Below are 26943 nucleotides of genomic sequence, written 5' to 3' on the forward strand. Positions count from 1 at the left end.
TGAAGTTTATCATGGCCTAGTGAAATGTGACAAATGTTTGTAAGTCAGGGTAGCACAGGAGATTTATTAAAGCGATAGATCAAACAAGCACAAGGCTTCAACTGCAATATCCAAGTTTAGTATGAAAGCATCTCAAGCATGTGATCATGGGTCAACTAACAACTCCCCTCCACAAAATGTTTCTTTTTTTAGGTACTGCCTTAAATTGTATAAAATGCTTTTTAATCTAGTAAGTTATTATTCCGCCTAGATCACCACATATGCTGGATATTGCAGTACCCTGGCAACAAAAAGAATGAACCATGGTGAAGAACCATGGTGAAGAACTCTGGTCCATTTCTATCTGATTGTTATGGCAAGACTATTATGACATGGGCTGCCTAAGAGTACTTTGTAGTTCAGTGGAATCTGAATGAAAACAATTTTTCCGTTGACCAATCTCTTCCCACCTAGTGCAAGAATCTTCTGATGTCCTTGACGTTTATAGTTTCCAGGCAATCTTCTCCTTTTCCCGAACAGAGGTCCAATCTTGTTACCTCTCCATCATCCACCAGATATGCTTTATTGTAGAACGTGTATATTTTTTAGTGGACTATGTGGGACATTCTTTGTTCCTGTTCTATTCCGATCTCTTCCCTCCACCACTTTTTAGAAACTATATATTGAATACTTTGTTAATGCTGTTTCCTGAATTGCAAACTTTTATCAACTATGCTTCCAACTTCTACCCTCCCCTCGTTTTCATCACACGGTTCATTACCATTGCACCTGCTCTGACGATGTCACCTTCCAAACCAGTTCTTTTGCTATGTCATATATTTCCCTCAACTGTGACTCTACTAATGTTGATAGAATCCTCAATCTTGTTACAGACAGTATTCAAGCAGAATTTTATATAGTATTACATGCATTAATCAAGACCAGTGTGTTACTGAAAATCTACCTAATTTTCATTACTTTCTTCAAAAACAGATGCTGAAATCTCTACTGTCCTGAAGCACATGATCTACTCAAAATTTCAGCAGAATCCAGGGACAGTGTAATATGGACTAACAGTGCCTTGCAATATTCCATTGTTGCCACAGGAGGCTGCTGTAACACTTACAAAGCTGCTGAAGTTACAATCAGACTCCCGGTAAACCATTCAAATGTGAGCCATTATTAAAAGCATTATATTCCATTTGCTTAAACTTACTTTTTGTCAGAATACAGTAGAGCATAAACTTCTCTGTGCATTCCTTCTGGTCTCTTAAATGTGAGTGTTTCTGTAGACTTCTTTGATTTTTTCTAAAAGAAGGATTAATTATTCAAAATTAGTTCTACCATTAAGGAACACAGCAGAGGAAAAATAGGAGTTAAATCACAATTACAGCAGAAAAAAATGCAAGAAGTGAACATAAGAAACAGACCAAGAACCAGAAAATGTATTTTCCCAAATATTATCTTAAGTAGCAGTCATATGAATGATGTATACTGTAAGTTAGTGCTGCAGAATCTCAACTGCCAACAACAATACAGTAAATTACCACCTTTGGAGACGTCAAGGCTAGATTAATTTATCGGCTTTGCAAATAATTCCAGGTTGACCATTCTGTCCTTCCTCCTTACTGTTAACAACTGATCCCTGGCTTGCAAATGTTCGTCTCTTCCTCCATATCTCCAAATCAAAGGAATATTGAAAGGTACCTTTGGATTTTACATCCAGCCAGTTTTTAAAATTTAGTTTTTTTTCTCCTGAATGAACCAAGCTGAAATGTACTTTATGGCAAGACTATTATGAAACAGCAATACGGTGGGAGTCCTCACGTAATTTTCCACAATACAAGTTGAAAACTAATTGCACTCAGTTCCATTTAAGGGTTTTTTTTAAAAACAGAAAGGGAATATTCCACAACTTTCTTGCCACTTAGTGAATTTTCACATTGATTAGGTGCATTATATATTTAATATTCACTCGATGCTGAATTATTTGTTCTCAATCAGGTCAATTATGGGGATACAATTAGCCTTAGCATATAGATTCTGGAGTAGAATACTTTAAAGGTTTAATTACAGCGACATCGGCTGGAACAGCGTACACACAAATTTAGTACAGACATGAACTGAATCTGACTGATAGTCCAATACTTAAATTAAGGAACACAGCAGAGGGAAAACTAGGAGTTAAAACTTAAGGCTCAAATGTGACCAGTCAACTAAGCTTCTGGAAGATGGGTGACACAATTGAAACAGAATCAAAAATTTCAAACTAGGAAAGAGAGAAAATTGGCAAGAAAAAAAATGAAATGTCCAAGCAAGGCTCATAATCATCTGTTGCTTAAATCTAATCAGTAGTATGGTAGATAAAACGACAGTTTTACTTATTTTGTTTCTCCAACATCTGCCCACATGTCCTAATCAGTGCTGCCGCAGGAATTGTTCTGACTTAATTACCAGTGATTGAAAATTACGTGATATGAAGTGTACTTTGCTCAGTGCCATTTCTGACCTCAAAAATACACAGATCTTACTCAAAGAAAAATCTAATCCCATCAAAATTGAACTCCAAGATGACCGGGAGCATGTTCTTTTTAATTAAGCGCCATTACGGAAGAACTGGAATTCAATCTCTATTCATTTTAAACGTGGTGTTGCATCATTTCTGAGTTCTTTAACATTGATAATAAGGGCAAATTCTGTCAATGCAGAGCATTGAGTGGAGAAATAGAAAATGCTAATTTAAATTAAACACTAATAAAAATTTACTGATTTTGGCCTATCTTTTTTAAAATCTACAATACAAAAATATTTTAAGGTAATACAAACAAATAGGCCCAAAAGTTTATTTAAAAACAGAAGGTAGTACGTTTAGGACTGATTGCAAACCAGTAAGCATCACTGATGAACTCATATAACCACAAACTGAGAACACAAAACTCAAGGGATTTATAGCAATAATAGAAACTCAGAGATGAGATTACCTCTCCGAAATAATTTTAAGGCTTGAGGTGAAACAAAATTTATCCACCACAAATTCCAATAGCAATTTTATTGCTCTTTGGATCCTTACATGTTCACCTTCAATTCACCTTCTCCCAGTGTCATTACATCAACATTTAATGATGATGGAGACACTATGAATTCATTGAATGTCAATCAATAGTCAATTAACAATAAGTAATTTGGTCATTATATATTAACTTTGAAAGTATTAACACTGCAGTTTAAAAAAATAATTATGTCACCTTATCTGAATTAATTATATCCTTTTTACTGATCGGTGTGTTTTCAGAGTCACCACCCCCCAGCTCCAAGATATCACGAACATCTGCTCCTGTAGCCATTTTTTGAACCTGTAGAGATGAAAAACAAAATTTTAAGAAGGAAATTTAAGAAGGTTGCCTCCCTTGGACCTGGGTTAAAACTCCAATGCTGACGGACAATTGAACTCTGTCATTCTGTGCACACTTCAGAATCTTAATACTGTAGACACTTCTGTGTCATAAACCCATGGTATGATTTCAATTCACCGTGCCCAAATATGGGATATCACAACTAATAGAAACATTACCTCGGAGGCAACTAACCCTCTAAACTACCGAAAAGATAACCCTTAATATTTAAAATAATTGATAATCCCATGCTGCACACATGTACATTACAGGACGCTCTTCACAGGATTAGTCTTTATAGAAATCAGCCCACAGTCACTCCCCCAGCTTGCAACTGATCTAGGCATCTCCATTTCACTGAGTCATAATGTTGAGCAACTATCAAAAGAACGCTCCTTAAGTCTGCAAAGTATCTCAAAACCCATTACCAGCAGAAATGTCCATGCCAGTTAATTCTCCTCCAATCTTGCCAGGACAAAACTTCCAAAGTCATTAGAGTATTGTAGGATGTGTCTCTTCGACCAGAATCCACCCTTCCTCCTGCATTCCACCTACTAGCACACAGAGAACATGCAGCTTTCTCTGCTCTGTTGGCCAGCTGTATTTAATCACTCACTGCCATTCACTATTGAATGTGACAGGCCTGCAGAGTTTAGATCTGATTAAAGCAATCCCAGAACCAAAGTTTATTTATTAGTCACAAGTTATCTTACATTAACACTGCAATGAAGTTACTGTGAAAATCCCCTAGTCGCCACACACTAGCTCCTGTTCAGGTACACTGAAGGAGGATTTGGCATGGCCAATGCAACTAACCAGCACATCTTTCAGAACATGGGAGGAAATTGGAGCACCCAGAGGAAACCACTGCAGACACAGGGAAAACGTGCAGACTCAGCACAAACAGTGAAACAAGCCAGGAGTCGAACCTGGGTCCCTGGTGCTGTCAGGCAAGCGCTAACCACTGCACCACCATGCTGCTCTTAGCTCTATCTACTGCATGTCGCTTCCATTGTTTGGCAGCATGCACAGAAGTCCTATGTGGTAGCTTCACCTCATTGTTGGGTATGCTTGATACACCCTCTTGCACTCTTTACTAAAGAAGGTTTGATCCCCAACTTGATCCTAATGGTAGAATGGAGAATATCCCAGGCCATAAGGATTCAGATTTTAATTGTGTACAATTCAGCTGCTGACAGCCCACAGTACTCATGATGTGGATATGCCAGCGTTGGACTGGGGTAAACACAGTAAAAAGTCTGACAATACCAGGTTTTAGTCCAACCAATTTATTTGATAGTAAGCTCACAAGCTTTCGGGTTAGCCCCTTCGTCAGGTGAATGGAGAGTTCTGGCCTCAGACAGAGCATATAAAGCACAGACAGTTTACAGATTACTGATTAGAATGCAAATCTTTACACCTAACCTGCTGTTCAAGTCCTGAAGTGGCTGACAATGTGCGTGGAAGGAGCACTGATCACAGGTTAAAGAGATGTGTATTGTCTCCAGACAGTACAGTGAGTGAGGTTTTGCAAACCCAGGCAAGTGTTGGGGGTTACAGATAGTGCGACATGAACCCAAGATCCCTGTTGAGACCATCCTCATGTCTCAACAGGGATCTTGGGTTCATGTCGCACTATCTGTAACCCCCAACACTTGCCTGGGTTTGCAAAACCTCACTCACTGTACTGTCTGGAGACAATACACATCTCTTTAACCTGTGATCAGTGCTCCTTCCACACACATTGTCAGCCACATAGAACATTACAGCGCAGAACAGGCCCTTCAGCCCATGATGTTGCACCGACCAGTTAAAAAGCAATGACCCTCTAACCTAAACCAATCCCTTTCCATCCATAAATCTATCCAAGGATCTCTTAAACGCCCCCAAACTAGGCGCATTTACAACTGCAGCAGGCAGGGCATTCCAATCCCTCACCACCCTCTGGGTAAAGAACCTACCCCTGACATCCGTCCTATAACTACCACCCCTTAATTTAAAGCTATGCCCCCTCATGCTAGCTTTCTCCATCCGAGGAAAAAGGCTATCACTGTCCACCCTATCTAAACCTCTAATCATCTTATATGTTTCAATAAGGTCCCCTCTTAGCCGCCTTCTTTCTAACGAAAACAACCTCAAATCCCTCAGTCTCTCCTCATAGGACCTCCCCTCCATACCAGGCAACATCCTGGTAAACCTCCTCTGCACCCTCTCCAAAGCCTCCACATCCTTCCTATAATGTGGGGACCAGAACAGCACACAATACTCCAAGTGCGGCCGCACCAGAGTTTTGTACAGTTGCAACATGACGCTGCGGCTCCTAAATTCAATCCCCCTACCAATAAACGCCAAGACACCGTATGCCTTCCTAACAACCCTATCTACTTGATTCCCAACTTTCAGGGATTTATGTACACATACACCTAGATCCCTCTGTTCATCCACACTATTCAGAGTCCTACCGTTAGCCTTATACTCTACACATCTGTTATTCCTGCCAAAGTGAATTACCTCACACTTTTCCGCATTAAACTCCATCCGCCACCTCTCGGCCCAGCTCTGCAACTTGTCCAAGTCTCCTTGTAAACTATGACACCCTTCCTCACTATCTACCACACCTCCGACTTTGGTGTCATCAGCAAATTTACTAATCCATCAAACTATACCCACATCCAGATCATTTATAAAAATTACAAACAGCAGTGGCCCCAAAACAGATCCCTGAGGCACACCACTTATAACTGAACTCCATGACGAATACTTACCATCAACCACCACCCTCTGTCTCCTATCTGCTAGCCAATTCCTGATCCAATTACCTAAATCACCCTCAATCCCATACATCTGCATTTTCTGCAGAAGCCTTCCATGGTGAACCTTATCAAACACCTTACTAAAGTCCATATATACCACGTCAACTGCCTTACCCCCATCCACCTCTTTGGTCACTTTCTCAAAAAACTCAATAAGGTTAGTAAGGTACGACCTACCCTCCACAAAACCATGCTGACTATCTCCAATCAATTCATTACTCTCCAACTATAAATCCTATCCCTAATAATTTTTTCTAAAACCTTGCCCACAACAGAAGAAAGACTCACCGGTCTATAATTCCCGGGGAAGTCTCTGTTCCCCTTCTTAAACAATGGGACAACATTCATGACTTGAACAGCAGGTTAGGTGTAAAGATTCGCATTCTAATCAGTAATCTCTAAACTGTCTGTGCCTTATATGCTCTGTCTGAGGCCAGAACTCTCCATTCACCTGACGAAGGGGCTAACCCGAAAGCTTGTGAGCTTACTATCAAATAAATCGGTTGGACTAAAACCTGGTGTTGTCAGACCTTTTACTGTGTTAGCCCACAGTACCTCATGGATACTCAGTTTTGAGTTGCTAGATCGGTTTTAAATCTATCCCATTTAGCACAGTGGTAGTGCCACACAACATGACATAGGGTATCCTAAATGTGAAGGCAGGACTTCAGCTCCACAAGAACAGTGTGGTAGTCACCCCTACAATACTGTCATGGACAGATGCAATAGATTGGGGAGACCATAATTTGTAGGAGAAGCAGCACATCATTTGACCTATTGAGTCTGCGCCATCATTCGCTGACTTCATGACTGATCTGATAATCCTCAACTCCGCTTTCCATTCTTATCCCCATAACCCATGATTCCCTTACTAATTTAAAAATCTGTCTGTCCCTGCATTGAACATATTTAAAGACCCTACAGTCCTTTGCAATAAAGAATTCCACAGATTCACTACCCTCAAAGAGAAGAAATTCCTCCTCATCGCTATCTTAAGTGGGTGCCACCCTACTCAAGATTATGTCCTCTGGTACTAGACTGTCCCATCAGGATAAACAACTTTTTAATATCTACCCGTCAAGCCCCTTGAGAAACTCGAAAAGGTTACCTCTATTCTTCTAAACTCCAATGAGTACAGGTCAAATCAACTCAACCTCTACTCATAAGAAAAATTCTTCCATACCCAAGATCAAACTAGTGAACCTTCTCTGGGCTGTCTCCAATTCAAATATGTCTTTGTTTAGATTACGGGTCCAAAACTTTTCACTGTATTCCAGGTGCAGTGTTACTAGTGCCTTGTATAGTTTTAACAAGTCTCCCCTATTTTTCTATCCCTATTCCATTGAAATAAAGGTCAACAATTCATTTGCTTCCCCCATTAACTGCTAAGCTTGCATGCTAGCTTTTTGTGATTTATGCACAAGTCTCCCAAATCCCTCTGTGCTGCAGTATTTTGCAGTCTTTCTCCATTTGAATAATATTCAGCTCCTTTACTCTTCCTACGAAAGTGCATAATTTCACATCTTCCTACATTGTATTCCATCTGCCAAGTTTTGCCCACCCACCTAACCTGTCTATATCCCTCACTCTTGTCATTCTCACCACTTGCTTTCCCACCTATTTCTGTGTCATCTGTAAACTTGGCAATAATACACTCATTTCCCTCATTCATATATAGGACAAGCTCAAGCAGGTTTATCCCTCCTGGTGGTTCCTTCATTAGCTGCTAGATTGAACCTTCAGGTGTGTTCTTTAGGACTCAGCCAGCTCAGTAGTCACTCTTGATGATGGACCTTGAATGCCCCACCCAGAGTTCATTTTATAAGAAGAACATAAGAAATAGGAGCAGGAGTAGGCCATCTAGCCCTTCGAGCCTGCCCCGCCATTCAATAAGATCATGGCTGATCTGTCGTGGCTCAGTTCCACTTTCCCGCCCTCTCCCCATAACCCTTAATCCCCTCTCTTATCAAAAACCCATCAACCCACGTCTTAAAAATATTTAGCGAGGCAGCCTCCACCACTTCAACGGGCAGAGAATTCCAGAGATTCACCACCCTTTGAGTGAAGAAGTTCCTCCTCAACTCCGTTCTAAACCGCCCCCCCCTTTATCCTGAGGCTGTGCCCCCTAGTCCTACTGTCTTTTTTGAGCGGGAAGAGTCTCTCCACCTCTATCCTAAACATCCCATTCATCATCTTATACGTCTCAATGAGATCTCCCCTCATTCTTCTAAACTCTAACGAGTACAAGCCTAGTTTATTCAGCCTCTCCTCATAGCTCAACCCCCTCAACTCCGGCATCAGCCTAGTAAACCTCCTCTGCACTCCCTCCAAAGCCAAAATATCTTTGCGCAGGTGCGGCACCCAAAACTGCACACAGTACTCCAGCTGCGGCCTCACCAATGCCCTATACAGCTGCAGCAAGACCTCCCTACTTTTATATTCAATCCCCCTCGCTATGAAGGCCAGCATCCCATTCGCCTTCCTGACCACCTGCTGCACCTGCAAGCTGGGTTTTTGCGACTCATGCACAAGGACCCCGAGGTCCCTCTGCACCGTCGCTTGCTGCAGTTTTTCGCCCGGAAGTAACAGTCCTTCCTACCATTATTCCTACCAAAGTGGACCACCTCACACTTGCCAACATTAAATTCCATTTGCCATTTCCTGGCCCATTCGCCCAGCCTATCTAGGTCCTTCTGCAGACTCTCCACACCCTCTGCACAATTTGCCGTTCCCCCAACCTTGGTGTCATCAGCAAATTTCGACACCCTACACTCGGTTCCCTCCTCCAGATCATCTATATAAATGGTAAAAAGCTGAGGCCCCAGCACCGACCCCTGGGGCACTCCACTAGTCACCATCCGCCAATCCGAATAGCACCCGTTGACCCCCACTCTCTTTGGCACCTTCAATGCCTATTCCAATTGGTATTAAATGAGGAGGAGTAGTTCATCATCAGCTAAGAGGATGAGAAAGGGTGGTAATCAGCAGGAGGTTTCCTTGCCCATGTTTGACTTGATGCCAGGAGACTTCACGGCATCAAGTCAAACAATGTTGAGAACTTCCAGTCAACTGCTCCTGACTTTTTTCAGCATCTTTGTATTTCAGATTTCCAGCATCCACAATACTTTGCATCAGAGAATATAATTAGTTTGAGCGGATGCTGTCATCAAATGGAGCAGCACTGTGGGGGACAGTTATACTTGGTATCCTGGCAAATATTTATCCCTCAAGCATATCCTGTCATTGTCACATTGCTGTTTCTATATACACTTCAAAAAGTTCTTTGAGATGACCTATGGTCATGAAAAGTACTTATTAATGGAAGTCTTTCTTTCTAAGAAACAAAACTGAATAAACAAAAACAAGTTTACATGACTGAATAAACACTTTCCCAATTAAAATGGAAACAAACAACTAATGAACAGAACAACAAATCAATGAGAACTATTCAAAAAAGGAGAAAGGAGAGTGTACATTCCAGGAGAGTGTACTAAAAACTGGGCTGCAGAGATGAAGAAAGAGATCAGGTTGAGTTGCAACTTCAGAAACATTTAGTGCTTTCGTGCCAGGTATTAGAATCAGAGTCAAACACCTAAGAGGAAACCTTTAGGCCCTTATGCCCAGGCAGAATCTTCGTAAGAAAAATTAGCTTCATTCCCCTGTTCTTTCTCCCGCTATATCTTGCAAATTTGTTGTTATACATATTTATACAGTTTGCCTTTAAAAGTTGCCACTGAATCAGTCTCCATAGCCCCGCACGTAGTACATTCCAAAGAGTCTGCCAGACCTGCTGAACTTTTCTACTTTTTCCTTTCATTTCAGATTTCCAGCATCCCTGGTATTTTGATTTTGTATTTCAGAACATCCAATTTGCTGTGTAAAGAAGCCACCACTCACCTCCTCTCTGGATCTCTTACCAATTACCTTAAATCTGAGCCCTCTGGTTACTAACTTCCTGATGTGGATGTGCCGGCGTTGGACTGGGGTAAACACAGTAAAAAGTCTGACAACACCAGGTTTTAGTCCAACCGATTTATTTGATAGTAAACGCACAAGCTTTCGGGTTAGTCCCTTCGTCAGGTGAATGGAGAATGTGTGTGGAACTTCCAAGTTCCACACACATGAGGACAGTCTCAACAAGGATCTTGGGTTCATGTCGCATTATCTGTAACCCCCAACACTTGCCTGGGTTTGCAAAACCTCACTCACTGTACTGTCTGGAGACAATACACATCTCTTTAACCTGTAATCAGTGCTCCTTCCACTCACATTGTCGGCCACTTCAAGACTTGAACAGCAGGTTAGGTGTAAAGATTCGCATTCTAATCAGTAATCTGTAAACAGTCTGTGCTTTATATGCTCTGTCTGAGGCCAGAACTCTCCATTCACCTGACGAAGGGACTAACCCAAAAGCTTGTGCATTTACTAACAAATAAATCGGTTGGACTAAAACCTGGTGTTGTCAGACTTCTTACTGTACTAACTTCCTGCCAGTGAAGATGCACCACAACTTAGAACAACCTAACTCACAGACGACAATCAATAAGGATAGGCAACAAACCTCCTCCATGATCACCCTCAACAAGTGCTCCAGAAGGCTATGGTCCCAGTCCCCTACTATACTCCTTATACATCTATGACTGTGTGGCCAAATTCCCCTCCAATCTGATTTTCAAGTTTGCTGACGACACCACCGTAATGGATCGGATCACAAACAATGACGAGACAGAGTACATGAATGAGATAGAGAACATGGAGAACTGGTGCAGCGACAATACCCTCTCCCTCAATGTCAACAAAACGAAGGAGGTGCTTATCGACTTCGGGAAGCCCCTGCATACATCAATGGAGATGAAGTAGAAAGGGTCGAAAGCTTCAAGTTTTTAGGTGTCCAGATCACCAACCACCTGTCCTGGTCCCCCCCATGCCGACCCTATAGTTAAGAAAGCCCACCAACGCATCTACTTTCTCAGAAGACTAAGGAAATTTGGCATGTCAGCTATGACTCTCACCAACATTTACAGATGCACCACAGAAAGCATTCTTTCTGGTTGTACCACAACTTGGTATGGCTCCTGCTCTGCCCAAGACCACAAAGAAACACAAAAGGTCATGAATATAGCCCAATCCATCACGCAAACCAGCCTCCCATCCACTGACTCTGTCTACACTTCCCGCTACCTTGGCAAAGCAGCCAGCATAATTAAGGACATCACGCAACCCGAACATTCTCTCTTTCACCTTCTTCAGTCACAAAAAGATACAAAAGTCTGAGGTCACGTACCAACCGACTCAAGAATAGTTTCTTCTCTGCTGCCATCAGACTTTTGAATGGACCTACCTCACACTAAGTTGATCTTTCTCTACACCCTAGCTATGACTGTAACACTACATTCTGCAATCTCTCCTCTCCTTCTCCATGAACAGTATGCTTTGTCAGTGTAGCACACAAGAAACAATACTTTTCACTGTATGCTAATAAGTGACAAAAATAAATCAAATCAAAACTAATTTAAATTTCCCAATAATGTTTTTTGCTCCAAGGAAAATAACTCCAACTTCTAATTTATCAACCTTACTGAAACTCCTCATAGCTAATTCTAATAAATCTCCTCTGCACCTTTTCAAAAATATTCCTAAAAATTGATGCCCAGAATTGGGCACAATCTGGTCAGTGATGTGTTAAAGGGATAGTATAACTTTCTTACTTTTGTACTCTAGGTTTCTGTTTATAAATCCCATGATTTAGTATGTTTTAATAGCCTTTGCTGCTTGTCCTGCCAGCTTCAAAACTGTGTGCACAAATACTCTGTTCAATGGCTCCTATATATTTGTTTCATCTAATTTATAATGCATCTCCGCATTCTTTGTACTCAAATACATTGCTTTGCACTATACATTAAATTTTATCCAACGTGTGTCTATTTCATCAGTCTTTGCCCATATCATTGTCAGTCATAAAAATGAAAGCTATGGCAAATACAAACATTACAGAACGGTACAAAGAAGGAGATTAGAAAATCTAAGAGATAGGATTAACTAAAAGCAGAGCATTAGAAGGGTTTTATATGACTTTTCCTATTTGTCTTGCGATGATGATGTTGGGCCTTCTCCTTGAACTGCTACAATCTTGATCATAACAATCCGCCCACAGTGGTGTTAGGCAGAGAATTCTAGATTATAAATCCATTTGCAATAAAAGGATAGAAAAAAATTAGGGACAGACCTGTAAGAGACGAAGGAGGCAATCTTGTAGTGGATTGTGAAGAATTGACATATCTCTAAGCACTCTGCCTCAGTTTTCACAGTTCAACTAGATTTGGGGATTGTAGAACCATTAGTGGAGGTTATTGTCAGTATACAGCAATGGCATTCTGCTTTCTATTTTTAAAACCAGATTTGCGCAAAGCTTAGTTTAATTAGAAGTCTTTCATGTGGAACTAAGCTTTCAAGTACCTCAAGCCATTTAATCTCTAATGTCTTCAAGTCAAGGTGTTTTTTTTTGGTCAGGAAGGACTTCTTCCCTCAAAATCCATTGTGTGCATTTCTTATTAAATTACCACTATGCAGATACTCAGGATAGTTCAGTCTTCCTGTAACATTACACAAAACCTTGGGTATTGTATGCCAGCCATAGTATCTGCACTGCTCGACAATCCCTAATAGGTATCCCTATTTCCCCACTGAAAAAAACTTATTTTCTTCTTTCTATTGTCATGGTTCTAGTCAAAAATCTAGACAATTTTAAAAATGAATCAATTTAAATTAGAAATGAAACTTGTTTTCTAGTCTCTGATCATTGTCACCATATTACCAGGGCGCTCATTTAAAATCAAAGTATAAACTCCTCACTAATAGCATACCATCTGAAATACAAAGATTCCAATTACATTAATACCACGAGTGAAAAAATGTCACGCAAAACCACTTGCATTCTAAGTTAAAGAAGAAACTATTAAACTTTGTACTCAAATGCATTTCTTTGCACTATGCATTAAACTTTACCCATCAAGTGTCCATTTCATCAGCCTTTTCAATACAAAGGCAAAGTTTCAAAAGACGATCAAGATCGCAAAAAACAGAAACTACTGGAGCAGTAATTCAGTCACCCAACGACATGTTTTTGTTTAGTCCAAGGCATCCAAATACATCGAGTACGCATGACCTCCAGGGTTATTTACTAAATATGCCAGCATTTTTATTAAATTTAATTGTCACAAGTAGGCTTACATTAACACTGCAATGAAGTTAGTGTGAAAATCTCCTAGTTGCCACACTCCAGCTCCTATTCGGGTACATTGAGAGAGAATTTAACATGGCTAATGCACATAACCAACACATCTTTCTTTAGTATATGCACGTAAATTGGTTATAACGTGCAAATTATTTCAACGCTTTGACCAAGTGCAGAAACAGTTCAGAACTGAAATATGCTTCCACCTGCTGGACGTTTCACTCCGACAGGACGGACAGCAATAACATGGCTTTTTTTTGTGTTGGGGATCCTTCTTACAGCTAGGCCCAAACTCTTCATTCTCAGCTCTGCAATGAAAACTATCAAGGTGGACAAATAATTACGGTGTTTACATCACCCGATTATAAACGGTTAAACAGATACCTTGATTATTGACCCCAAACACAGGCTTTACTTTCCTGTGTTGATCTCCAGTTGCTGCCCCTCCTGCTGCTGCCGGCCCAACAACCGGCACCGACCCCACTGCATGGCGGGAAAGCCGCCTGTCCACAACGCGCATGTGCACACCGCGCAGCATCTCGGAAGTTGTAGTCCCCCCGCTGGTAATCGGACTAACAGTTTAAACAAAAGCTGGAAATGGCTCACTGAGTTGGGCCTGAACGGTGTTAACATGTCCTTTGTAAAAAAGGAAATAAGCCACCGCTTAATACTGACATATTTGTTACTCAATTTGCGCGACGTTTGACTGGAGCTTTTCTCCGCTGGTGCGGGGAGGGGCGAGAGCGCCCGGCGCGGAAAGCGCGCGAGAGGAGTCCGCTCGAGAGTCGGCACGTGACAGAGTGCCGGAGAGCAGCTGGAGGGAGGGAGAGCGCGAGGGGTAGGTATCGGGTAATAGACGAACATCAGGTAATAGAGAGAAACAAACGCCAGATAATAGAGAGAAACACCAAATAATAGACAAACACCAAGTAATAGAGAGGAACAGGTGCTAGAGAAACGCCAGGTAATAGGAGGCAAGTGGTTAAGAAACACCAGGTGGTAGAGAAAAACAACAAGAGAACCACCAGATAATAGAAAAACACCAGGTATTGAAAATAGCTTATAGAGAAACACCAGGTAATATAGGTAACAGGAGTCTTAAAACTAGAAGGCATAGGTTTAAGGTGATAGGGGAGAAATACAAAAGGGCCTAGAGGGGCAGTTTTTTTCAGAGAGTGATGACTGGAACAAGCTGCCAGAGATGGTAGTAGAGATGGGTACAATTTTGTCTTAAGTGTTTCGACAGTTACATGGGTAAGATGGGTATAGAGGGATGTGGGCAAGTGGGACTAGCCTAAGGGTTAAAAAAGGGTGACATGGATAAGTTGGGCCTCTTTGATTAATAGAGAAATCCCAGGTTATACAGAAAAACTAGGGACTAGAGAAACTACAGGGACTCAATACCAGGTAATATAGAAACATCAGGTATTTAAAAAGCAGGTAATAGAGAAACTACAGGTAAAAGAGAAATACCATTGTAAGAGGATTTTCTGGTAGCTTCCTTCTGGTGCCATTTATTGAGCTGAACTCAGCTGATACAAAGACTCATGAAAGACAGTATACAATTAAAGATGTTCTTTATTGACCAATACACATTGCGAGAGAGACAGCCAGGAGATTTGAACTTCTCTGTGATGTTACAGTACATATGTAAAACAGATATACGTTTTCAAAGGTTTATTGCTCCTGCCCAACCTGTCATCAAAACTGGATGATCCAATTACATTAATACACATTATTTACCTTGGCCAATAGCATTCTACCTTTTGGCCAAATTGGGAATCTGTTGGTCAGTTGTAACCAGAAATTCTTCCCCTCCACTGCCTAGCAACCCTACCTACACAAATCCAGTCCATTCAAGGATCATCCTCACCACCTGCAAACTGTGGGAACTGAAAGGGAATCACACTCTGTCTGCTAGTTATCACTTACCAGTAAAATCAGTTCTATTCACTGCAGTGATAAGTTAATTACCTCCATTCATTTTAAAACCTTGGTAGTTTGCAGCTGCAGGGTCTCCTATTGATAATAGAGAATATATTCTGTATCTTGTTGCTTCCAAAGAGTGTGGCCTGTCTAGTTCTGCATGTTTCCCATTATGCTTTGGGGCAGGCTGCATCTTGACCAAAGCTTACAAGACATTTCAAAATACATTTTAAATCTACAATACTTGTTCAAAATTCTTTGCCAATGATTATATATGTGTCCATATAGACAATATGCGGCATGGTGGCACAGTGGTTAGCACTACTGCCTCATCACGGCCCCAGGTTTAATTACAGCCTTGCATCACTGTCTATATGGAGTTTGCACATTCTCCCCATGTCTGCATGGATTTCCTCCAGGTGTTCCAGTTTCTTTCCACAGTCCAAAGATGTGCAGGTTAGGTTGATTGGCTATGCTAAATTGACCCTAGTGTGAGGGGAATTAGCAGCATAAATGCATGGGGTTACAGGAATAAGCTTCAGTGGGATTGTGGTTGGTAGACTTGATGGGTCGACTGGCCTCCTTCTGTACTGTAGGAATTCTATGATTCATATATGGGACACTTTGTGATTCCTTACGGTATATATGAGACACATCCCTATTCTAAACTAGTCTACATTGTTTTAATAGTTTTCAAAATCCCAGGGGTTTCTATACCCCCTTCTACAGGTCCCCCTTCTGGCCCTTGGCTAACCCAAGATTAGGCCAATAAATAGATGTGTTCCAGTACTTGTTCTTAAATCCCGAAGGATGACTTGACCTCTGGTATCTTTTCTTCCTTGCCCTGACTGCCATCACTGATGCTGTACCTTCTATGGACTTAACTGATTGTGCACAACCACATTTAAGCATGTTTATGATCACCACCAACACTAGGATTACAATGAGAAATAATCCAATCCCTTGTAGGATTGATGTTCCCAAAGAGCCTAGCCAGCCAGTGAACCAAACACCTAGAGTAAATGGATAGGGCTATATAAGTTTCTCCACCTCTTTTTTGATATGAGCAACCAGATTAGTTATGTTTTCTGAACTATCTGGTATATGCAACACTCTGATTCAATCACTGCACATGTCCCACCCTTTCTGCCAATATTTAATCCAATGCCAGTCGATGTTGAAGTACCACGGTTTGCATGGCAACCATCTTGTCATTTACCTAGTAATAGCAGTGGCTGATTCATTGACAACTTGTTTAAAAATGGAGCATATTAGTATAATTTCTCGTATCACCTTGGCTACTCCATATTGAGAAAACAATATGCCAAAGAACCATTTTGACTCTGAAATTGCTCGTTGATGTTTTCGTAAGGGAGGGAGTTTAAGAGTGTGATAGATGTATGGGATTGCATATCCAAGGTAACATAACTCCTTCCATCTGACATGGAGCCAAGGACATGCTCTATCTCCACAGATCCAATGTGTAACCATTTGAGAGTTGGATAAGTGTTGTCTCCTCTGAAGTAATAGTCTTGCAAGACTGGTCATTATTGGGTGGATTCAGGTATATCAGCTGGTTTGGCTTATTGTGTAGTTACATTCGTTTGCGCCCAAGTTTCTCCCAGAGTCTTCCATATTCCCCACACAATATGTTCTTTTTAGTTTTGGTGTTGGCTATTTTAAAACCAAAGTAGGAGGCAGTTTCCTTAGGTTATAGATGTATATGTACCTCTTCATATGGCCTAACCTTCCTGCACAAGACTCACTGCCATGATACTTCTCCCTCATCTCTCTGCTGTTGAATCCTAGTATTAGTGTCCAGGATATTTGAAATCCTGAACTGTTTGGGCTGATATTACCAATTTTGACCATGTCAGAGGTGATGGTTGTAAAGGTATTCCACCCCTGCATGGATGGGGATATGTGAACAAATCCAACACTTTGGTCTTGCTAGCATATGTGTATGCCATCTACAAGCAAGTAGTCACGTGTAACTCCCAAGGGTTGAAGGACCTCAGATACTGGTTTCCCCTGAGCCTAAGTCTGCATATTCAATACTGAAAAGATATAAACACATGTAATCATCATGACAGTTTTTACAGCTTTTCCCTTTTTTACAAAATAAAATCTCAACCATTGATCAATGCCAAGTAAGTAAAACTTATTTAAAGACCTGCACAGCAACCACGTTACACTCTATTATGTGCAGTTTGCTTGTCATCTGTGTTGGGTGTAGTCTATGATGACTTGTCTGATGACATGGAAGCCTAGGACTCTTTGCCAGCAAATAATATGTTGCAAATATGAACAAAAATGCCTTTCGGCTTTGAAGTTAGAAACTTATCATCTGAATTATTTCTACCTCCTCTCCTAATACCCTTTTGATCTTCTTGTGCGATGATCTGGACTAATCTAGTAGCTCTTCTGCAAATCCAAATGATCTCCCTTCTCAGTAAGGGAGCTACAAAAGCCTGAATAACCCTATAAGATCATTCATCCACTAGGGCAATTTCATTGTTACTGGATTACTCATTAGGATACAGTTTCAACTGAGTCAAGTGCAGCCATTGCAGACTGTACTTTTCATTGATTAGCGCACATGTTTGTCCTGTGACAATCATGCCATATGGTCCCTCCCACCGGCCCCTAGCCCTTTCTTGTCTGTCATGACTTTCCTTACCTTATCTCCTGGTGTTGGTAACTTAGGAGTATTCTCCTCTGCCAGTTTCGTCCAGTCTTAGTGCTGCTGAGTGATTACCTGCTTTTTGAGACAATGTAAATGATCTATTAAATCCCTCATCCATTGAAATACTGCTCCTCAGTTAATTTCAAGTTTCTCTCCTCCTGTTATTGCCTCCTCTAGGAAGTGCATTGCTCTTTCTGTCATCAGTTGAAAAGGGGTGAGTCCTGTTCCTTGAGCTGGAGTAGTCCTTTGTCACAGCAATGTTACAGGCAAAGACCATACCCAATTGTTTACTTCTAAATTAGCTAAACTATTCTTCAGTGTTTGGTTCATTCGTTCCACCATCCCTGAGCTCTGAGGATGATATGGTATATGAAATCTTTGTTTTGTTCCTAATATTTGACAGACTTCTCTTAAGACTCTCCCTATGAAGTGGATTCCCTGATCAAAATCTAACTGAAGAGGCCTTCCCACTGAGGTATTATCTCATTTGCCAATATTAGAGCTACAGTTTTGGCTGTGGCATCTTTGCACAGAAATGTTTACCATTGGGTAAACTGATCTACAATTACTGAACAATGTCTTTCCTTATACCTGTGGTAACGACCTTGTAAAATCCATTTGTAATTTTCCCTTGTTCCTTTAATTTGTGGTTGACTTCCCATTTTAATCCTGCAAGGACAATTTGATTCCACTAGGGCACACTGCAGGCACCTCTGGCAAAATTTCGCCACATCTTTTCCCATTTGTTTCCACCACCAACATTCCCCTAACAGATTAAACATTTTGTCTCTGCCTGTATGTGCTAATCTGTGGTACACTTTCAGCAGCGATTGCTGTATTATCTTGGGGCTGTTATCTTTCCTTCCCTTCTCCATTTACCATCTTGGCCTTTCTGTCTTCCAAATTTCTCCCATTCCTGCTTTTCTTCTCCTAATGCTTGTTCGAGTGCCTGCTTCACATCAATATCTATACTCTCCCTGGTTTGCAGTGCTGCTACTCCTGCAGTTTATACCTGTTCTAATAAATCTTTCATAGCCTTATCAGCCCACCTGTTCCCTTTCTGTGCTTGACTTTCAATCTTTTTATGAGCTTGAACTTTTATTACAGCTGTCTCTAAGGGACTGCTTGGATTAAATCTTTAATCAAGTTCTCATGCTATACATGTTCCCCACTAGAAGTTATAAAACCCCATCTACTCCAAGCTGTTATGTAATCCAGTACCCCAGAGGCATATCGACTGTCAATATAGACATTAACTTCCTTCCCTTTGCTCCATTCTAAGGCTTTAGTTAAAGCTAACAGCTCTACTACTTGTGTTGAATTATTCAAGGGATTTATTCTCCTACAATCATGTTCCCTCATCATTTAAGTTTGGTAAGTTTGACTTATTGTCACACATATTAACATACAGTGAAAAGTATTGTTTCTTGCACACTATACAGGCAAAACATGTCACTCATAGGGAAGGAAATGAGAGAGTGTAGCATGTAATGTTACAGTCATAGCAAGGGTGTAAGAAAGATCAGCTTAATGTGAGGTAGGTCCATTCAAAAGACTGACAACAGCAGAGAAAAGGCTGCTCTTGAATCAGTTGCTACGTCACCTCAGACATCAGTATCTTTTTCGTGAAGGAAGAAGGTGGAAGAGAGAATGTCCAGGGTGCATGGGGACCTTAATGCTGGCTGCTTTGCCAAGGCAGCAGGAAGTGTAGACAGAGTCAATGGATGGGAGACTGGTTTGCGTGATGGATTGGGCTACATTCATGACCTTTTGTAGTTCCTTGCGGTCTTGGGCAGAGCAGGAGCCACGTTAAATTGTGATATAACCATAAAGAATGCTTTCTATGGTGCATCTGTAAAAGTTGGTGAGAGTCGTACGTGACATGCCAAATTTCCTCAGTCTTCTGAGAAAGTAAAGGCGTTGGTGGCTTTCTTAACTATAGTGACGGCACTGGGGGACCAGGTTGTTTACCGCCTCCTATGAAATGTGGGGTTCACCATTAACACATTTTCTTGCTCCGTCTATATATAGACTAATTACCCTTTCTCCTGCAAGTGATTCTCCTGCTAAACCCTCACTCACTTCCTCGCTCACTTCTGTAGCACACTAATGCTCCGTTCCCTACACTGTCAGTCCTTCTGCTTTTTACCTTATGGAAGATGTCTTATGGCCATTCTCTTGGATCTTACATGGGAGCAATGAGGCCTAAAATTTGACTTAAGAGCCCTGGACTGGCCTCAGAAGAGAAAGAAATTGGACAGAGTTTTTACTACTATTGCTTCAGATTCAATTAACTGAAATGGTGTAATTATAGACGCTGGTCCTTGCTTTTAGAATTCACTCTGACAGGCAAAAAAATCACTTACTTATGCATGTAGGTATAAATCAATCTTTAATCCCTGTTTTCAAGAAAAGCAAAAGGGGAGAAAAATAGCATTGGGAGGCATCAATACATCAACCTCATAGAATCCCTGCAGTGCGGAAGGATGCCATTTGGCCCATCAAGTCTCTGACAGAGCTTCCCACCCAGGCCCTATCCCCGTAACCCCACATATTTTCCCATCTAATCCCCCTAACCTCACATCTTGGGACACTAAGGGGCAATTTAACATGGCTAATCCACCAAACCTGCACGTTTGGACTGTGGGAGGAAACTGGAGCACCCAGAGAAAACCCATGCAGACGATGTACAAATTACACACGGTTGGTCACCCAAAGCCAGAATTGAACCTGGGTCCCTGGTGTTTTGAGGTAGCAGTACTAACCACTTACCGAACAACACCCAGCAAAGCCAATAACATGTTGAAATGAACTGTTAAAAAAAAGTAGGATATAAGTCATGCAAAATGATCAAATTATACGATGTTCTAGTATATTGCACCATGAATACTGTTCTATTTCTGCTCATCGAGACACAAGGGAATCAGTCACGCTTTGGAAGAAGTGCCACAGGATTGATCTCTAGCATTAAAGGTTATTGTACTGCGTGATCCTTGTTACTGTTTAATTCAAGAAATTTTAAGCAAGAACTCTTTGTGCATATCAAATGCCTTTAACTTTTTTTGCAGCATAGATGTAACATTTAATCTACAAGTTTAAGGATGGAGCAGTAAATATCTTTTTACAGTGTCATGAATCTTGGAATGCATAACTAGAAATATAACAGAAGCAGAGATCATGTTAGAATTTAAGAGCAAGGTTACTTTGTTAGTTGAAGGCAAAAGGATCTGAGGTGATGGATACATGAGATTAGGGACTGCTGTTTATGAGCATAAACACCAACACAGACTAGCTGAGCTGAACGGCCCATTTCCATATTTATTTGCCATGTAATTCAAAATCATTTGTACTTTTAACAAAGCTATGAAGCACTAAGAGTGTAAATGATACAGCTATACTCAGTCTGCTCTCTCAGAAACATGTACTGATCCAAGTTTTTCTGTTACACATTGTTGTATCTTTCTGCTATAGGATTACACATCATTGGAAACTACTAGGAAAAACATCTTCCTGTTTCCATGGCAACAGCACAACAAATGCGGGCCTCTGAGAAACAAATATCTGGGGTAATATTTTCATTCAGACTAAGAGTAAATATTAGCAGATATTACTGCATAATATGTTGCATGCAGCACAATACACAATGCTAGACAAACTAAATTATAAGTTATATTTTGTGTATCAGCTACTGTTTTATCATTGCCATTTTCTTTGGCAGAAAAGCATAAAAGTGTGATTTTTACACAATTCAAATACCAATGCAAGTACATTTCTTTATATGAAAAATAATGTATTTGGATGTACCTCCTGTCTGAAAATATTGAAGAGCATGTCATTTTACTTTTCCCATCTTAAATCCAGGCGTAATGATGTAACTGGATGAATTAACTTGAATTAGCTGCTATCCCTGCAAATCATGGCAAGCCCTGCTCGCTTCATTATGATTACATATTCGGTTAAGAGTTCTGAAGGGAAGTCATATTTGATTCAAAATGTTAACTCTGCTGATTATTTCCCACACTTTCTCTTTTTCTATATTTTGCTTTTGTTTCAGTTGATGATTCTGGGGCTGATTTTGAGCCCTTGTTCACTGTCCACGCAAATGCCGATGAGAACTCGAGATCCAGTTACAGTTCTTACCAGCAAGATCTTCCCCGCCCCTCGCCAGTGATGTCATCAGATTCAAGCCTATTACAGGCATGAACCTGTTTTGCATTGATTTGAATAGATTTAAATGTTATTAACCTATCCCCTCACCAGATATTGACCTCCACCGTATGTTGACTCAGCACCAACGTGACATCAGACTGTCTTGATTTACAACACGTTCACACAGAAGTGAACCTATCGTGGGGGTCTCCCAGGGACATAGTGGTAAGATAGCCCCTGGGGAGAGGGATGTGGCCAGGCAATGGCCCTGGCACTGCCTTTTGGCATTGGTTGGCACCATGCCCAACTTGGTTCTGCACTATGCAGCCAACCCAGAGGATTAATTTAGATTTGGTGTTAGCTGGGAGCGGACGGAGTGCAAGGGATGCTGGTGATGGCTGTTGGAGGTGTGGGGGCTGATGGATGTGGATGCTGGCTCATACTGTGGGGGCGGATTGGTGGCAGAGATGGGCCCAATGATCGAGTGATGGGTTGGGGAGGAGGGGAATGACTGGGAAAGGGTGGTATAGAGAAATGCCAACTCCAATTGAGGTTGAGGGGTCATCTGGTTTAATCAGTTATGATCAGAGCACCCTTTAAAGATAACACCCTGATATCTGTATAGCCGGGTTTTGGTGGTGTGTTTACCCTGCACCCTGTACGTCAAGGTGAAACGCGTCCCCTTGATTTTTGTTTTAGGCAGGCTACTGTAAGATGTGGAGAGAAAACCAGCCTATCAGTTTTCTCACTGGAAACAAAACTTTTTTTTTCAAAAAATTTAGCCTTCTGTTCTGAACTGGGATTAAGAATAAATTTTTATGTAAAAACATTCAAAATTTTATAATTTAACACAGTCTATGAATTAATTTATGTTTGTTATGGAAAGATGTGTTCATTAATGGTAGCCCCATTCTTCTTTCAGCTCCTCCCACTAAGGGATGCCACAATGTTGGTTGATCACCCTTCCCCATCTCCTCCTCTTCCAATCCACCATATTTAAGTTTCTCACCACAGCATCTTTCAAAAGATGTGCAGGCTAAGTGGGTTGGCCATGCTAAAATGCTCCTTAGTGTTAGGGGGATTAGGAGGATAAATATGTGGGTAACTGGGATGGAACCTGGTGGGAGTGTTGTTGGTGCAGGATCGATGGGCCGAATGGCATCCTTCTGCACTGTAGGGATTCTATGATTCCATCTGCCTTTAAGCTTTACTCCTCCTCTTCCTACCAGTCCCGTCTCCATCACTCTCTTCACCACATTTTCTCTCTCTCTCTCTACAACAGATGGCAATACTATTTCAGTTTCTTCTGCAAAATTATTTTCAATGCACCCACAATTTTCATTAATGTGCTGGTTCCTGATTTTGTCCTTTCTCATCACCTCACACACCTATCTCAAGCATCTGCATTTCATTAGTATCTAGTCATTGTTCCGCTCTTCTTTCTGTTACCTAAGTTTTTGCACTATATAGCAAGGCCACTCTCACAACTCTTCTCTAGATTTTTCCTTTTAGTTTGTGATATTTTTCTATCACATAACACTCCACTGCATTTCTTCCAATTACTCCAACCAGGTCCAATCTGTTGCTTAATTTCCATTTCTATATTTTTATCCTTTTATATAATTTTATTCTCTTATACTTCTATTCTGAGTGAAGAAACTACTCACTTTCTTCAAGGCTCCACCATAATCTTTCTATCTTCACTCTGATCTTCTTCCCTTGGCCCAAACTGACAGTCCATAAATTGAGATGTTAGTCTACCCATCTTCATACCTCTGTCTTCCAAGCTTCTCCAGTTCTCCAGATACTCAGTTATGTTAATAGAGGTTCATAGAGGCCATTCGGCCCATGGAGTCTGCACCGACTGACAAAGTATCTTTCCCATCCTGTAACTCCATGTATTTACCATGGCTGATTCATCTAACCTACCACATCTTGGGACACTAAGGGGCAATTTAGCACAGCTAATCCACCCAACTTGCACATCTTTGAACTATGAGAGGAAACCAGAGCACCCAGTGGAAACCCATGCAGATACAGGAAGAATGTGCAAATTCCAACCAGACAATCACCTGAAGCAGGAAGTGAACCTAGGTCCTGAGAGCTATGAGGCACTTCTCTTAAATGGACTATTCTCATTGGAACATACAAAATAGAAGCAGCAGTAGGCCATTCAACTCCTTTTGTCTGCCCTGCCATTCAGTGAGATCATGGCTGACCTTTTTGTGTTTTGAATTCCACATTCCCATCTACCCCAATAATCTATAATTCCCTTGCTGAACAAGAATGTATTTACCGCCATCTTAAAAATATTCAATGACCACTCCTATTCTTCATCTCATCCAAACTGATTCAATATGCTGAGCTCCTGAACCAAGGTCATCTCTAACTATTGCACCAATGCCATCCTTGATTAACATAAGTCAAGGATAAATAAATTTTTGAACAGTAAAGGAATTAAGGGTAATGGTGAGCGGGCAGGTAAGCAGAGCTGAGTCCACGAGAAGATCAGCCATGGTCTTATTGAATGGTGGAGCAGGCTCGAGGGGCCAGAAGGCATAAACCTGCTCCTAGTTCTTTTGTTCTTGTGTAACATGCTAGCCCCCTCCCTCCACCTTTTCCTGGCTTCCTTCTCTTCTGGAATGTCTTAAACCCCTCAATATTCAGGACCCAGTTTTTTTCATCCTGCAGCCACTTGACCATAAAAATTTAGTTCAGGAAAACTCTGGCAGTACCTGAAACTCTGCCATATCAAAGTGACCAGTGTTGTTTCCATGTTTCAGTTATATCATTGTTAATAATGAATGCATGTTCCTGCACCAACACAGCTTCTCTTTTTTGTGATGAATTTCAACCTTTGACAGCTGCTGCTTCACTCAGTTTTGTGTTCCCAGCAAGTGTGCTAAAGGCCAAGCCCTTTGGTAAAACTATTCCTACGGTCGTCACCTATCCAAATTGTTGGGAAACATTCCCTTCACAAAATTTGGCATGATTGTGACTTGTGTTACTGACACAACTGCCTAGGCCTTATGGCATCAACTTAGCAGGATTTCTGGAGGAGCCCAGGAATGCCCCTGAGCTGAAGTTTGGATTGCAATAGGGAAGAGGTATCCTGCCAGCCTTCATCTCATCTTTTAGAATTTACTTTTGTTGTTCCAATGGAAAAGAAACCCTGTAGACGTATTTTGCTTCAGTTACTAGTTATTTCTTTTTCCTCTGTTCAAGAAGGAAGAAATTTCTGGGGTCTCATAAATATTAATTTGTGAAGAAGAGGTTTGTGAAATTTTTCCAGAAATGGAATGGTTCCCAGAAGTTTTACTCAATTTTTTTGATTAATGTTTGCTCTTTTTGTGCTGCTAGTGGAATGCAATATTTCCCAATGATGTGGCAACACAACATCAATCCCTTGTTTTCATTAAGAGAATGATGGCTTTGGGAGTATCATGCATTACATATCTGCGTGGAATATTTCCCGAAGATGCTTATAGAACACGATATTTGGAAGGTAAGCATTTTACTAATTTAAAGTAACATTTTGTTATTCCTTTGATGTCACACCAATGATGTGATTATGCAAAGTACTGCATATTTGAAGGCAATGATTGGAAGAACATGGAGCTAAAATAGAAATGCTTCAAGTTATTTGGAAATTTAGTTTGCTGAATAAAAATAAATTAGAAACCTCTATTATTTGCACTGGCCTGGAGATTTATTCCCTCATTGAGTTATATGGCAATGGAATATAATTTCCAACAGATCTTGTTTATTAATTGCTTTTCGTTTACTGTGTTAATCCTCCGCAAAGTTGCCAATGGATATTGTTCAAGCCATTATTATCAGGATGGATGTTAAATTTACTGTTAAATTCTTCAGTTAATGTGTCCTCTTTATTTTGTAACACTTATGTCACATTTTCCTTTGAAACATTTTAATTAATTTATAGCCAGTTTATTGGCATGTCCATTATCTGGCCAATTTTTCTCTGCTCTGTTCTGCAATGGCTCCTAAAAAATGAATGGATTGCATGGCCAAAAATGGCTGCTATTCCTTTGCTCCTATTTTCCTCCTGAAGAGTAAGGTATATGGAACATCTCTGTGCTTTTGAGTGTCTGCAATTGACAGTGCCTAAATTGGGTGTAGCAATGCTAATTTCATTCAGTTGAATGTATGAAGGCATAATACTAAGATTTCTTCGAAAAATCAGGTGCAGATCAAGGGCAAACTGATCCAGACCCACCTGTTCAATGTTTGTGCGCTTCCTATCACTACCTTTGCTGGTCCTCCAACGCATCAAATTCAAAACTCTCATCCTTGTCTTAAAACCTCTTGATAGTCTTGTCCCTCCACATTTTTATAGTCTCCTCCAACCTCTCCTACAGCACATTCTTTTACTCCTAATTAGATTTACCGTGATCTGCAAACTTTTAATCCTACAATTTTTTTTTATTCATTCATGGGATAGGCAATGTGGACAGTATTTATTACCCATCCCAAATTGCCCTTGAACTAAATGGCTTGCTGGGCCATTTCAAAGGGCATTTAAGAGTCAGCTGTAGTCACATTGAAGTAAAAAAAAGTTTATTTATTATTAATCGCAAGTAAGGCTTACATTAACACTGCAATGAAGTTACTGTGAAATTCCCTAGTCACCGCAGTTCGGTGTCTGTTCGGGTCAATGCACTTAATCAGCACATCTTTCAGAATGTGGGAGGAAACTGGAACACCTGGAGGAAACCCACGCAGACACAGGGAGAATGTGCAAAC

The 26943-nt window shown here is 40.8% G+C and overlaps 2 protein-coding genes across 2 annotated transcripts in view; one reads left to right on the top strand and one right to left on the bottom strand.

Annotated features, from left to right (window-relative positions):
• The window catches only part of dmap1 (DNA methyltransferase 1 associated protein 1), a 53624-nt gene extending 39720 nt beyond the window's left edge, over positions 1 to 13904 (bottom strand). Inside the window, exons 1-3 of the mRNA XM_080196545.1 lie at positions 13803 to 13904; positions 3225 to 3332; positions 1196 to 1287 (exon numbers count right to left, since the gene is read on the bottom strand). Coding sequence (XP_080052671.1) covers positions 1196 to 1287; positions 3225 to 3323 — 191 coding nt within the window. The 5' untranslated portion in view covers positions 3324 to 3332; positions 13803 to 13904. The remainder of the gene's footprint in view (positions 1 to 1195; positions 1288 to 3224; positions 3333 to 13802) is intronic.
• A 328-nt stretch (positions 13905 to 14232) lies between these two features.
• Positions 14233 to 26943, top strand: part of zte38 (zebrafish testis-expressed 38) — a 51604-nt gene continuing 38893 nt past the window's right edge. Inside the window, exons 1-3 of the mRNA XM_080195400.1 lie at positions 14233 to 14256; positions 21502 to 21596; positions 25540 to 25684. Coding sequence (XP_080051526.1) covers positions 21549 to 21596; positions 25540 to 25684 — 193 coding nt within the window. The 5' untranslated portion in view covers positions 14233 to 14256; positions 21502 to 21548. The remainder of the gene's footprint in view (positions 14257 to 21501; positions 21597 to 25539; positions 25685 to 26943) is intronic.

This window comes from Carcharhinus amblyrhynchos, chromosome 9, assembly GCF_965287045.1.
Source record: "Carcharhinus amblyrhynchos chromosome 9, sCarAmb.v2.hapA, whole genome shotgun sequence".
NCBI lineage: Eukaryota > Metazoa > Chordata > Chondrichthyes > Carcharhiniformes > Carcharhinidae > Carcharhinus > Carcharhinus amblyrhynchos.